Below are 12,553 nucleotides of genomic sequence, written 5' to 3' on the forward strand. Positions count from 1 at the left end.
GCAACACTGAGGGTTGCGATCCGTTGCCGGACACGGAAAAAAGACAAAAAAAAATAATAATAACTTCTGACTTCCTGTATCATCTTATTCCTCAAATAAGTATATACGCTATTATATTTTGTTATATCTCCCAATATAGCAACTCATTCCATTCACCCTGTAAATAAGCTCAGATCTCCCCTATATGTAAAGCTACATTCTCAAGCAGCTACCTTAGCTCTCTCTTTCCCTTCGCCATAAATTCTTTGAAAGAGTTGTCTGTTTGTTGCCTTCACATTTTCACAATTACTTCTTAGAACTTTATAAATTGACTTATCTTACCGCACTACTGAAAGAACTTTCAAAAATTCAGCAGTGATCTAATCACCATGTTCAAGGACCTTTCTTTCAGTCTTCCTCTACTCCTCTGTACCTTTGATACTTTAACTAGCTTTTGTTTGAGTTTACTTCTCCCTGTGCTTTTTTTCCCCCCTTTAACCATTATTCTCACCGAGTGTTTTTATTCTCCTTCTTCCTTAAAGTAGATGCTTCCCAATGATCTTTGACCTTCTCTTGACTCTTCTTGAAGAGTTTTGAAGAACTCCTTTTGACTCTGTTTTGGAAGTAGCACATCTGTGCTAATGAATGTCTAATCCACATCTCCATCCATGACTTCTCTTCTACCTAAGCACCAATTAAGCAATTTTTTTCTAGATAAGACTGGGAAGCTATACCTGGTTATCTAGTAGTTTAATACTTCAAAAACTGAGAATTCATCATAATTCACAAATCTGTACCTTCTCTTCCATCATTTAATGACATTATAATCCTCCCAGTCAGTCATTCACAAAGCTTCAATCACCTTTCATTCATTCTTCTATCCCTTTGTAAACCTGTATCCAGACAGTTGCCATGTCCTGCTTATTTTACTTAACTAGCCTCTCTTTTCCCTCTTCAGTATCCTAGTTGAGGTCCCTTTCACTGTGAGTTATATTAATATGATCTGCTACCATTCACCTTGCCCCTCACCACTTTCCCTTCTTGTAGATTCTCTTCTCTCTAAACTGTCCCATATGCAAATAAGGACCTCTGTGGAAAATTGCATAAATGAACCAATTGGTAGCACAGTTCGTTGGTACCAACTGTGATTAGGGAATTTACAGTTCCTAAACTGTGAGATCTTTACTACTATTCATTGGTCTTTTTTACTTTAGTCAGCTCTCTCACCTTTACTCCCTAGTGACTATTCCAAACCTTCCAATCATGTAAACTTCCCCCTACCCTCATCCACTTCATTCTCCATTGAAAAATACCTTTTTATAGGTATAAGAAAAGTGAGGTTATCAAAAGGGAACACTCACAACTTCTTACTTTTACTACGCAAATAAACATATCTGCATCCATACCCATCTTATCTTTTTTGAATTTTTTTTCCCAAGGTAAATTCTACTCATGTGCCTTTTTTGCCATTCCTTTTCACCTCTTCCAGTTCCTTTATCTGTCTCTATCTCCTCTGGAATCTTTAATCAGCTCCCCTTCCATATAAAAGTGCTCATTTAAACCCTGACGCCACTCTCCCCTCTTGCATTTTCTCACCTTTCCTTTTCACTTATGCAGCAAGTATTGTACTGCTACCAAATGCTAGACACTAGCACCAAAGGGTAAGGGTCTTGTCTTATCCATTCTTGTTCATCATTACGCCAGGGTATGGCTTAGAGTAAGCACAACAGATGTTTGAATTGAACCTAAACATAAGCGCAATTTATCATTTCCCTAATTTAAAACATTTAATACATTCTCAGTCTGCAGAGAATAATTTGGGATTTCTATACTTGGAGGCTGGCATTCAAGACCCTCCACAATAAGGCCCCGCTTATGTTTCCAACTTCATCTTCACTGACCCTTATCCTCTTCATCCTTTGGCCAAACCAACCTACTGTGTGTGCCCATGTGTACGCTGAGTTTTCCATGCCTTTTCTAGGATGTATCCTTTGTCTAGTTTGCCTTCATCCTCTTTCCTCCTCCTCTTCCTTTGCAGTCACATTGCCACCTATTCAAACCCTCTCTGTTGCCTTCCCCAAAAAACTTTCCTGGGTTTCCCTAGCCAGGGTTATTTCTTTCTGCATGGGATTTCTCCGAGTACTTTAGCTCTCAATTTATTTTAGCGCTCAATTATTATACTTTCTGTTTTCTAGTTTATATTTTAGTTGAATGGTTCTTAACTTTTGGGGAATCTCTGATCTCTGAGAGTCTGGTGAAGGTTGTAGACTCTTACCAGGAAAAAGGTTTGTGTCCAACTTCACCTTGTTCATGTATCTCCTAAGGTCTGCCTGTGGAACTGTTGTTAGGTTCCACAGAAGTTAAGAACTGTTGTTAGAAGAAATTAGTATAGGGCCGAGCCCGTGGCGCACTCGGGAGAGTGCGGCTCTGGGAGTGCAGCGACGCTCCTGCTGCGGGTTCGGGTCCTATATAGGAATGGCCGGTTCGCTTACTGGCTGAGCACGGTGTGGGCGACACCACACCAAGGGTTGCGATCCCCTTACCGGTCACAAAAAAGACAAAAAAAAAAAAAAGAAATTAGTATAGGGCCGAGCCCGTGGCGAACTCGGAAGAGTGCGGCTCTGGGAGTGCAGCGACGCTCCTGCTGCGGGTTCGGGTCCTATATAGGAATGGCCGGTTCGCTTACTGGCTGAGCACGGTGTGGGCGACACCACACCAAGGGTTGCGATCCCCTTACCGGTCACAAAAAAGACAAAAAAAAAAAAAAGAAAGAAATTAGTATAGTATAATCTTCTTGAAATCTAGAGCTTTGTTTGATCCATCACTTTATTTTTTCTAATACTCTGTATAGTGGTTTATACATCATAGATACTTAGTAAATATTTATAGAATTAACAGATGTATCAGATTTGTTTAAAGTACAGACAGTGAAAGACTATTATAAGTCATCTTATTATCCTAAAAATTTTACTAAGGGTCAGTTATCCATTGCCCACAGTTAATAACTTAAGTCTCAGTTCACTGGCCCCTACCCCAGCATTAATAGGCTCCTACTGTAACATGACTGTTGATGCTGTTATGAACCTTAGGCATAATGTAGTGTATTTATTAGGTAGTAAATTCTAATTCCCCTTTTACTATCTTGTTATAACAGGTGAAAAGAAACTTGGTACTGTTATCACTCCAGATACATGGAAAGATGGTGCTAGGAATACCACAGGTATTTTATTTTATTTTATAAAATAGAAATTGAATCAAATACTTCCTGTGAATAATAGTATTTTAGCTTTTACATTATTTGTAAAATGAAATGTTATGTGTCCAAAGTATTTAATCTATTAAACATTAAAGAATACTGGGTCCCCCAATGACTTAATGTCTTCTATTTAGTTCTCCCAGTTACATGTACAGGTTTCTAACATGGTATGTAGGAGATGGCAAAATTATTAAATGATTTTCAAGGGATGACTATATCACAGTATTTAACAGCTTAATTGGAATCTGTATTTAATTTCTCCTCTCCTCACAGGATTTTTATATTCTTGAACAAATCATTTAAACTGTTTTCACCTTCATTATCATGAAATACACAGAGTGAAGTATGTTTTCAAAGGGAAGGAAAAGAACCTCTTTCACTGAATTCACGATCTATGACACCAAATAGTGGCTGCTAGATTTTACAGTAGATAGTGTAAATGTAGACCCATTCCTAAAAACTACTTTGAGTCTAAGAAGTAAAATGATTGGTTTTAGGCAAATTTTATTGTTTCCCTAATAAGTATTTTCTTTTTAAGTAATGTCTTAAGAACCCAGCTATTAAGTAAGAATTTAAAAAATTTAGATACAGGCAGTTCTATTGTTAGGAGGCCAGAGAATGAACTTTTAATTCTCTAATTGTTAAATGTTATATGTTATGTGTTAAATGTGTAGAAGTAACCCACTATAATATATGTATATTTTGATACAGAAAGTGGTGGAAGAAAGCTGAATGAAAATAAAGCTTTGACTTCAAAAAAAGCAAGGTGGGTGAATTTGTGGTGCATCATTCCATTGTGGTAAAACAAGCAGTTCCTTGCATGCAAAGCCAAGCTATCTGTTATAACTGCTGGTTTCACCATGTTCCTCCTCACTGTATCATTATATAAAGATATTAGTGCTACTCTCTATTTACAATTTCACTGGTAAACATGACTTTTATTTTCTCAGCCTTTCAATTATCCAACAAATCAGAGGCACAGTGAAATGTGGAAAGATGATAAGTTTTGGAATCAGACCTAAATTTGGACTCTGTCACTGTCTAGCCCTGTGACCTTAAGCAAGTTAAACCAATTTCTTAACCTTTCTGAACTTTACTTGTTCATCTGAGGATGGGAATAAAAATGTTTCCCCTATTAAAAACAGTTTTTGGCCCAATCTTAAAAATTTCATGAACCTTCCAGTTGCCACTCCATTTCCTTGCTTCCCTTCACTGAGGATGGGAATAAAAATGTTTCCCCTATTAAAAACAGTTTATGGCCCAATCTTAAAAATTTCATGAACCTTCCAGTTGCCACTCCATTTCCTTGCTTCCCTTCACAGCAAAAGTTTTTAAAAGCCTTATGTAGATACTTTCTCAATGTCTTTAAATTCCATTCTCTCCTTCAGCCACTCTAATAATGCTTTCATCCCCACCACAGCCCGGAAACTGCTCTTGTCAGTACCACAAGTGACTTTTGAAAGTAATGGCCACTTCTCTGTTTGTATCTTACTTAATCTCTCAATAACTCTCTCTTTTTGGCAACCTTTATTCTCTTGGCTTCTGGGCACTGTACTCTCCTGGTTTTCCTCCTAATACCCTGGCTGTTCCTTTTCAAATCGAGTGCCTCAGGACTCAGTCCTATTTTTTTTTTTTTTTGCTGTTTATAAACTCCCCTAAAGTATCTTTAGTTCACAGGCATTAAATTCAAACTGTTTGTTAATAAGTCCCAAATTTGTATTTCTAGTTCTGACTTCTCAGCTAAGCTCCAAACATATATCTGACTGCTTACTTGACTTAACTAATTTGATGTCTAACAGATAACCTCTTTCTCTTTCAGTCTTCTAATCATGGTTAGTGACACCAATCCAGTTGTTCAAGCCTAAAAGCTAGAATTCTTCACTGATTCCTCCCTTTTCCTTCACTTTCTATATCAGTAGGTTCTTTGGATCTCCCTCCAAAATATAACCTGAATCCACCTGCTTTTGTCCATGTTGCTGCTGTTTCCAAACAAGTAATGTTTCTTACTTAGATATTGTAATAGCTTTCGTACAATCTCCCTGCTTCTTTTCTAGTTTCCTACAGTTGTCTCATAGTAACCAGAGTGTTCCTTTAAAAATGTCATGTAATTTCTTTGCTTAAAACCCTCTACTGGTTTTCTTTTTCACGTAGAATGAAATCTAAACCTCTTAACATGTTCTTACAAAGTCGCGCATCATATGACCCCTCCCGCCTCTGTGACTTTTCATTGTAACACACTTCTCCTCATTCATCCTACACCATCCCCATTAGATAAATCTACTCCATCTAAAGAGATTTGTGCTTGCCCTCCCCCCTAGAGCTCATCTCTCAGAGCTTAGAAAGAAACTCACCCCTGGCTTCTTCTTGTTACTGGGTCTCAGCTGAAATATCACCCCTTCAGAGAGGGTTCTCTAACCAGCATCTAAACTAATCTTTTCTCTCCTTCCTTTCATCTCTGCCACATTAAACCTGTTTTGAGTTTTCTGTGTAACACTTGCCATTATCTGAAAAGCTTGCTTGTTTTTTTATATTGTCTGTTTTCTTATTCTTCTCACCAGAATATCAGCTTGACGAGGGCAGAAACTTTGTCTATGGTGTTCATCTGTGGTATTTAGAACAGTAACTGGCATATAGTATGCACTCAGTATATATTTACTGAATGAATAAATACCTATTTTATGATATTATCCCAAGGATTAGAAATAACAATAGGAATAAAGCTTTTACTACATATACTGCGTGGCACATAGTAGATGTTTATTAGATAATGGATATAAAAGAGCACATTAGATTCAATCTTTAAGGCAGTGTCACAATATATATTGTTGAATGATTTATTGATGTCTTCTAAGGCCATACAATTTTTATTGACTAAGTTGTTATTAAGACTAAGTTTTATTGGCTAAGTAGAGCAAAAACAGATGATATGATTTTATATACTTCCAGTTCCTTTATGCTCCCACATTTACTCCTATATCATCAAAAAGTAGCTATTACTTTTGGGTACTCTAAATATCTCACTTTGGAAAGTGTACTACTGTATTGCTTTGAATCTATGATAGATACCATTATTTATAAGATGCATCCTTACTTTAAGAAAGACAAAACTCTGCCAATTAATTGTTAGATTTCAGAGATTAAAATATACATTTTAGAATGGTAAAATATGGTTTTAAGAAAAAGTAATCAATCACCAGACATACAGATCCAAATAAATGGAGCTTATGGAAAGAAAAAATAGTGTCTATCTTCTCCTGTGGGGAGTAAAGTGGTATTCTTTTGGGTTTGGAAAAACTAATGTTTGAAAATGGGCCATTGTGCTGTACCCCAGGAGAAGACATCAGTTTAGGACAGTGTTGGAATTCAGTCTGTGATGATCATTACAAAAACTCGTTCTGTAGTTACAGGAACAGTTTTAAATCAGAATATTATTGCCGATTTAGGGGGAAGTATTTCTTCTAAAGTTATTTTGCACTGCAGTCAATATGAGATGGCGTTTTTATATAGTAGGAGCCCTTTTATCCAGAGGGATTGAGTGAGTTGACTGAAAACATCAGTTAAAGTAGGCAATCATTAAAGGATATACATACCTTTTTTTTTAATTAATGCACATAACTGTGGATGCACTTATCAATCAATTGGTATTGAGACAAGGCCTTTTGAGTATGAGTCTACTGATAAGAGTTCTACGTCATTTTCCTCCATAAATCATAACCAGAATATTTATTTTCCATATCTTTAAAGTGGAACAAAACTGACACTTGCAAAGTATGGTGTCCTTTTACTTAGAATTCCCCCCCAGTTTTTAATAGTTGTCTTACCCTTAACTAATTCAATAGCAGTTTTAATGATTCACACTTATCTGGTCATACTATGGCAGTCACTTAGTTTTTATGGAATCAGTCACTCTTTTGCACTCAACATTTTATCAGTTTCCATAATATTTGTATCACACAAATAGAATGACAAATATGAGGATTCTTCAAGAAATTTGTGGAAAAATAGAATTAAAAGATAATACTAATCTTTCCATGAACTTTTGGAAGTACCCTCAAAAAACTAATACGAACAGGTTTGGGAATAAATAAAACTGACTCTTTGTAAGCATATAGCTAACCTAGAAGGAGCAGAGGTGTGTGGGTATATTGTACAGTAGCCAGCTAGAAGAGAGCTATGCCTGTTAATTACAGAGTTTGATAGAGGGAATGAAGAATGTGGATTAATCCCATGTGTTGCTTAAGTGGGGTTATTTAAGAGTGTTTCTATTGTAGTATACATTTTTTTTTTAAACTCTCTAGATTTGATCCATATGGAAAGAATAAGTTCTCCACTTGCAGAATTTGTAAAAGTTCTGTGCACCAGCCGGGTTCTCATTACTGCCAAGGCTGTGCCTACAAAAAGGGTAAGTTTCGTTTAATACCATTTTTCTATTCACATCAAACGTACTTCATTTGCTGCTGATTTGGCTAACAGAAAAGGAGTAGTAGGCTTTTGTAAATTCTATTAGTCAAATATTCTTTTTTCTAAGGCAAAATAAATCTTATAACTTATTTATAGTTAAAAGCATATATTTTCTTTTTCTCATTTCTGATGCTGTTAAATTATGTTTTAAGCTTCAGGAGTGACTTAAATAAGCCATACAGTTGGTATTATGATTTGATTGCTCACATTTTCTTTTGTTTCAGGCATTTGTGCGATGTGTGGAAAAAAGGTTTTGGATACCAAAAACTACAAGCAAACATCTGTCTAAATGCATTGATAAGTTTCTGGCATTCTATATGATTTTACTTTCTGCTTTGGATTTTCAAGACATAAAATAGATGTTCAACTTAAAACAAATAATTAAGTTTAAACTAGCAAAGTTGACTGATATTCATTTTTTTGCTCACAAGAAGTTCTGAACAGTAACAATGTAACTAGTCTTCTGCCATAAGTGGTTATTTTCCTTACAAGCATTTTATTGAACTAGAATAAGTGACAAACTTAATGAAAAAAAGATTTCCCAGTTCTGTATGCACTTTTTATTTAACGTTATTTGTATAATTCTTTTCCCCTCCTCTACTTTATTTATACATATTGCAGAAGTGAGAAGGAGATTATTAATATTTTGCTCTGAACTTAGTCCATACATAACTCTCCCCTCATTCCTTCGCTGGTGGCATAGTTCTTGGAATGAGCAGTACCTTAATTAATTGCAGTTTCGTACGATATTTAAGTGTTTGAGGCCATTATTGCTGAGTGATCTCTTAGTAAATAGCCTGGACCCAAATCAAAGACAAGTTGGATTTGTGATTTTTTTTTTTTTATTTGTTCTTGAAGCCCAAGTGCCAGTTCCTTTCATATGAGACCAAATACTCAAGAAATACCCCATATGTGCAAATGAATATACTGGATTCCAGAAGAACACATATTATATTACCTTGAATTCAAATTGTCGTTAAAGCCAGGAGAATGTTGTTCATCTATGCTGACATGTAATAAAAATGAATCTCCACTCTTTGGGAAAAGCTCTTTGAAGCAAAAACAAACTTTTTTTTTTTTTTTTAACCTCTTCCCCTCCCCCCACCAAAAGAATTAAATAGAATAAATCAAACATCTTGACTGTTTTTTTTTTTTATAACATAGACCACTAAAAGACTACTTCAAGGTTTCAAATGAAGATTTTTCTTATTCTGCCTTCAGAGGTTTAAGGACTTCAGTTTTTAAAACCGGTAGCCTACTATGGGAGACCAAAAAAGTATTCCCTATTTCCAACTGCAGTATATATAAATGAGCATCACTTTAAAATATGTAGAATAAATAATGTGGTAATACAAAAATTGCATTTTTGTCTTAAAATTACCATGAAAAGTATTTAAAGTTTTGATAGTTTATCTACAATGTTTCTCAAATGGTGTTTTTCTAGGATATGTTATTTGTTTATATCCAGAAAGATTATAAGGATAATGCACAATATTATAAATAATATCTCTGAGGGTAGGAAGTATCCTCTCATACTTTAATCAACTTGGTGTTTTTAATTAAAATCATAACATGGGATGGGGCCGGCCCGGTGGCGCACTGCTACAGTGCGCCGCTTGGGAGCACGGCGGCACTCCCGCCGAGGGTTCGGATCCCACATACAGACCGGTTCCCGCTCGCTGGCTGAGCGAGGTGCGGGCGCAGCATCGAGGGTTGTGATCCTGTTGCCGGTCCTGGTCCGGTACGGGCGCGACACTGAGGGTTGCGATCCGTTACCGGACACGAAAAAAGACAAAAAAAAAAAAAAAATCATAACATGAGAGACTCATAACAGGACCCAGTCAGAGAGTGGTCCAGATCCACTAAAAATTAGGTGGGTTGACTTTGAGAAAAGTACATCTTTCAGGGATAAACTGGGATCTGGACTTTCATAACTCACATTTTATATTCCTGCCTTTAGTAGCTTCCTTCCCCTGGATTGTCGTTGTTTTAGGCCCCTTTGACAGAAGGATCCAGGAAACATATATATTAGAAACCACAAGTTTTACTGATATCTCCAATTCTAATCTAACCCCTGCAGGGTTTTTCCTTGTGTTTCCCTATTCCATATTTGAATCTTCTACCACAGTGAAAACCCCAGCTCCCAACATCATCAATATAATTACTCATTTGTAGAACACTGCATTTTTTTTATATTGCACATGTATATATTTTGTAATTAAAAATAATTTGTTTTAGAAAATCTAGGTAAACCTACAGGAGAGTTAAGCATGTGAATGTTTTTCATCAGCTGTTATTTTTAAAAAGTTGGGGAATTCTGTGCATATGCTGCCTCCCAGAGAAATTTGGCAAATGAGCAAATGGTGTGAAATGCCTTCTTCAGTTCAGCCAGCACTTACTGGACTTCTGCTTTCTTCTCATCCCTAGTCAGACTGCTGTTATTGGTTCCAGAATTTTTGCTCATGAGCAAAAACTTAATACACAATCCATCAAATTAATGTCAAACTGTAAAAGTAAGGTGTGACAATAGGAACACAGGAAATATATAGAAAGAATAGTAACTAAAGGAAGGGACCAGTTCAAAACAATAATTTTACCAAAAAAAAAAAAAGAGAGAAAGTAGGAGAATGGAAATAAAGGGACAGATTTGAAAGAACTGACAAAAGATCTGACAGAACTTAGTGACAATGTGTTGGGAGTGAGGTTGTTTGTCATAGTGGCTCTTGTTTAGATATGGTAATAGTAGGTCTTACCACCAGGTGGCAGTGATGCTCTTTCTTAATTTTTAATTCAAGATTTGCAGTTGTTGCAATTTAAAGATTAAATAGACTTGTTTCCAACAATATTGTGAAAAAGAGAACCAGAAAAACTTGCCATTAAACAATTAAAAGCCTAGAAAATATTCATATATATACATGTGTATATACACAGAGAAATATATATAATTTCAAAATGAATATGATTAAAATGGCAAGAAGTAATGATGACCCTCAGAATCCAGAAACAAAATGAAAGAACAAATTTAAAGGACTAAGTAGCACCAAAGCCATTGCTTGCCTTAGGAATATCTGCCAATCCCTCAGAGTTTAAAGCCTTCATATTAAAGGATATCACATGCATGGAAGATAAAGTTCAGGGCTTAAGCAAGGTGGGTAGGTTAGATCAGAGATATGTACATAAAGTATGGAGGCCTGAAAAGCAACAATTTTAGTCAGTTTACTAGAATACCTCTTCACATACACACAGAAAGACAAGTGGGGATACTTTCATATCTTGGCCCTGGTCCTGAGAAGAGCAAGGGGAAAAATTGAAAACCTTTCCAGAAACTTTAGCACAGAGATCCAGTGATAGAAAATATGAAATAGAAATTGAGACATGAAAGGTGGAGAAAAATATCTAACATGCATCCAAAGTTTTAGAAAAAGCTATTCTCTCTACTTTTGTATATATTTAAAATTTTTCATAATAAACAGCTTAAAAAAATGAAATAGACATTTTTAGACAAACAAACGTTCCAAAAGGCATACTTCAGAGAGAAGGAAATAAGCTCAAAAGGAATATCTGAAATGCAAGAAAGAATGGTGAATCCCAATAAATGGTAAATATGGAAGTAATCATAGACAAACATTGATTATATAAGATGATAATATCTAATATGTGAAGGTAATGAGAACTAATATACTAGAAAATAAGAGAATATAGGCTTAGTTGATCAGACTAAGTATTCAAGAAGAAAAAGATATTGACAAACTTTCAACTTGGTCAAGTTAAAAATACATGTTCAAATTTCTTAAATAAAACTGAAGAATAAAAATAGAGTACATACTTTCACCCTCTCTCTACCTTCTGGAACTTCAATTAAATGTATGTTATATCTTTTATATTGTCGCTCATGTCACTGAGACTTTGCTAACTTTTTATCAATATTTTTTCCCAGTGTGCTTCATTTGAGATAGTTTCTATTGCTCCATCTTTAAATTAGAAGTCTCTTCTGTAGTGCCTAATCTGCTGTAAATCTCATCTAATGAACTTTTAATTTCAGATATTGTGTTTTTCATTTCTAAAAGTTTCATTTGACTCTTTGTTATACTTTCCAGTTTTCTCTTTACCAATGTGCATGTCTTTTAAAAACTATTTGAGCATAGTTGTAATAGCTGTTTAAACATCCTTGTCTACTTATCCCGTAACTTGTATCATTTCTGGGAGTATAGTCCATAACTTTTATCATTTCTATTGGCTGATTATCTTCTTGGTCATGGATCATATGTTCATGCTTCTTGGCATGTCTAGTGAATCATGACTGGATGCTGGACGTTGTGAATAGTATGTTGTTGAGTATCTATTTGCTTGTCAGGAAAAGTGTTGGACTTTGTTCTTGTGGGGAATTATGTTTGGTTAAAGTTGTTCTTTTGAAAAAATAAAATAAATTTGTTCTTTTGAGGCTTGTTTTTGAGCCATATTAGGGAAGATGTGGAGTAGCCTTTACTCTAAGGATAGTTTAGCCCCACTCTTAAGGCATGGCCCTTCTAGGATCTCTACTGAATGCCCTGCATGATCAATAAAAACTCTCCTCCACTCTGCATGTTAGAATTTTAAATAATTATTTGCCCTGTATGAGATCTAGGAACTGTTCAGCTCACAGCTCTCTGTTTGTTCTTTCCCAACCTTATAGACTTTTACTCTGCACATGTGCATTCTAGTGTTCAGCGAAGACACAGGAGGATTCCTATGAAAGATTTCTGGAACTCTTTTTCTGTGTAGTTGCACCCTCTCCAAAACTCTGCCCTAAATTTTCTAACTGCCACAGTCTGCCATAATTTCATTCTTTTTTTTTTTTTTTTTTTTTGTTTTGGGGGG

At 35.6% G+C, this 12,553-nt stretch overlaps 1 protein-coding gene across 1 annotated transcript in view; it reads left to right on the plus strand.

The window, feature by feature from the left end:
* Window positions 1–8,763, plus strand: part of CRIPT (cysteine-rich PDZ-binding protein) — an 11,076-nt gene extending 2,313 nt beyond the window's left edge. The window contains exons 2-5 of the mRNA XM_008575352.1: window positions 3,134–3,199; window positions 3,947–4,001; window positions 7,534–7,637; window positions 7,921–8,763. Of these exons, the coding sequence (XP_008573574.1) occupies window positions 3,134–3,199; window positions 3,947–4,001; window positions 7,534–7,637; window positions 7,921–7,985 (290 nt within the window). The 3' untranslated portion in view covers window positions 7,986–8,763. The remainder of the gene's footprint in view (window positions 1–3,133; window positions 3,200–3,946; window positions 4,002–7,533; window positions 7,638–7,920) is intronic.
* Window positions 8,764–12,553: the final 3,790 nt, after the last annotated feature.

This window comes from Galeopterus variegatus, unplaced genomic scaffold, assembly GCF_000696425.1.
Source record: "Galeopterus variegatus unplaced genomic scaffold, G_variegatus-3.0.2 Scaffold1172, whole genome shotgun sequence".
In the NCBI taxonomy this organism is placed as follows: domain Eukaryota; kingdom Metazoa; phylum Chordata; class Mammalia; order Dermoptera; family Cynocephalidae; genus Galeopterus; species Galeopterus variegatus.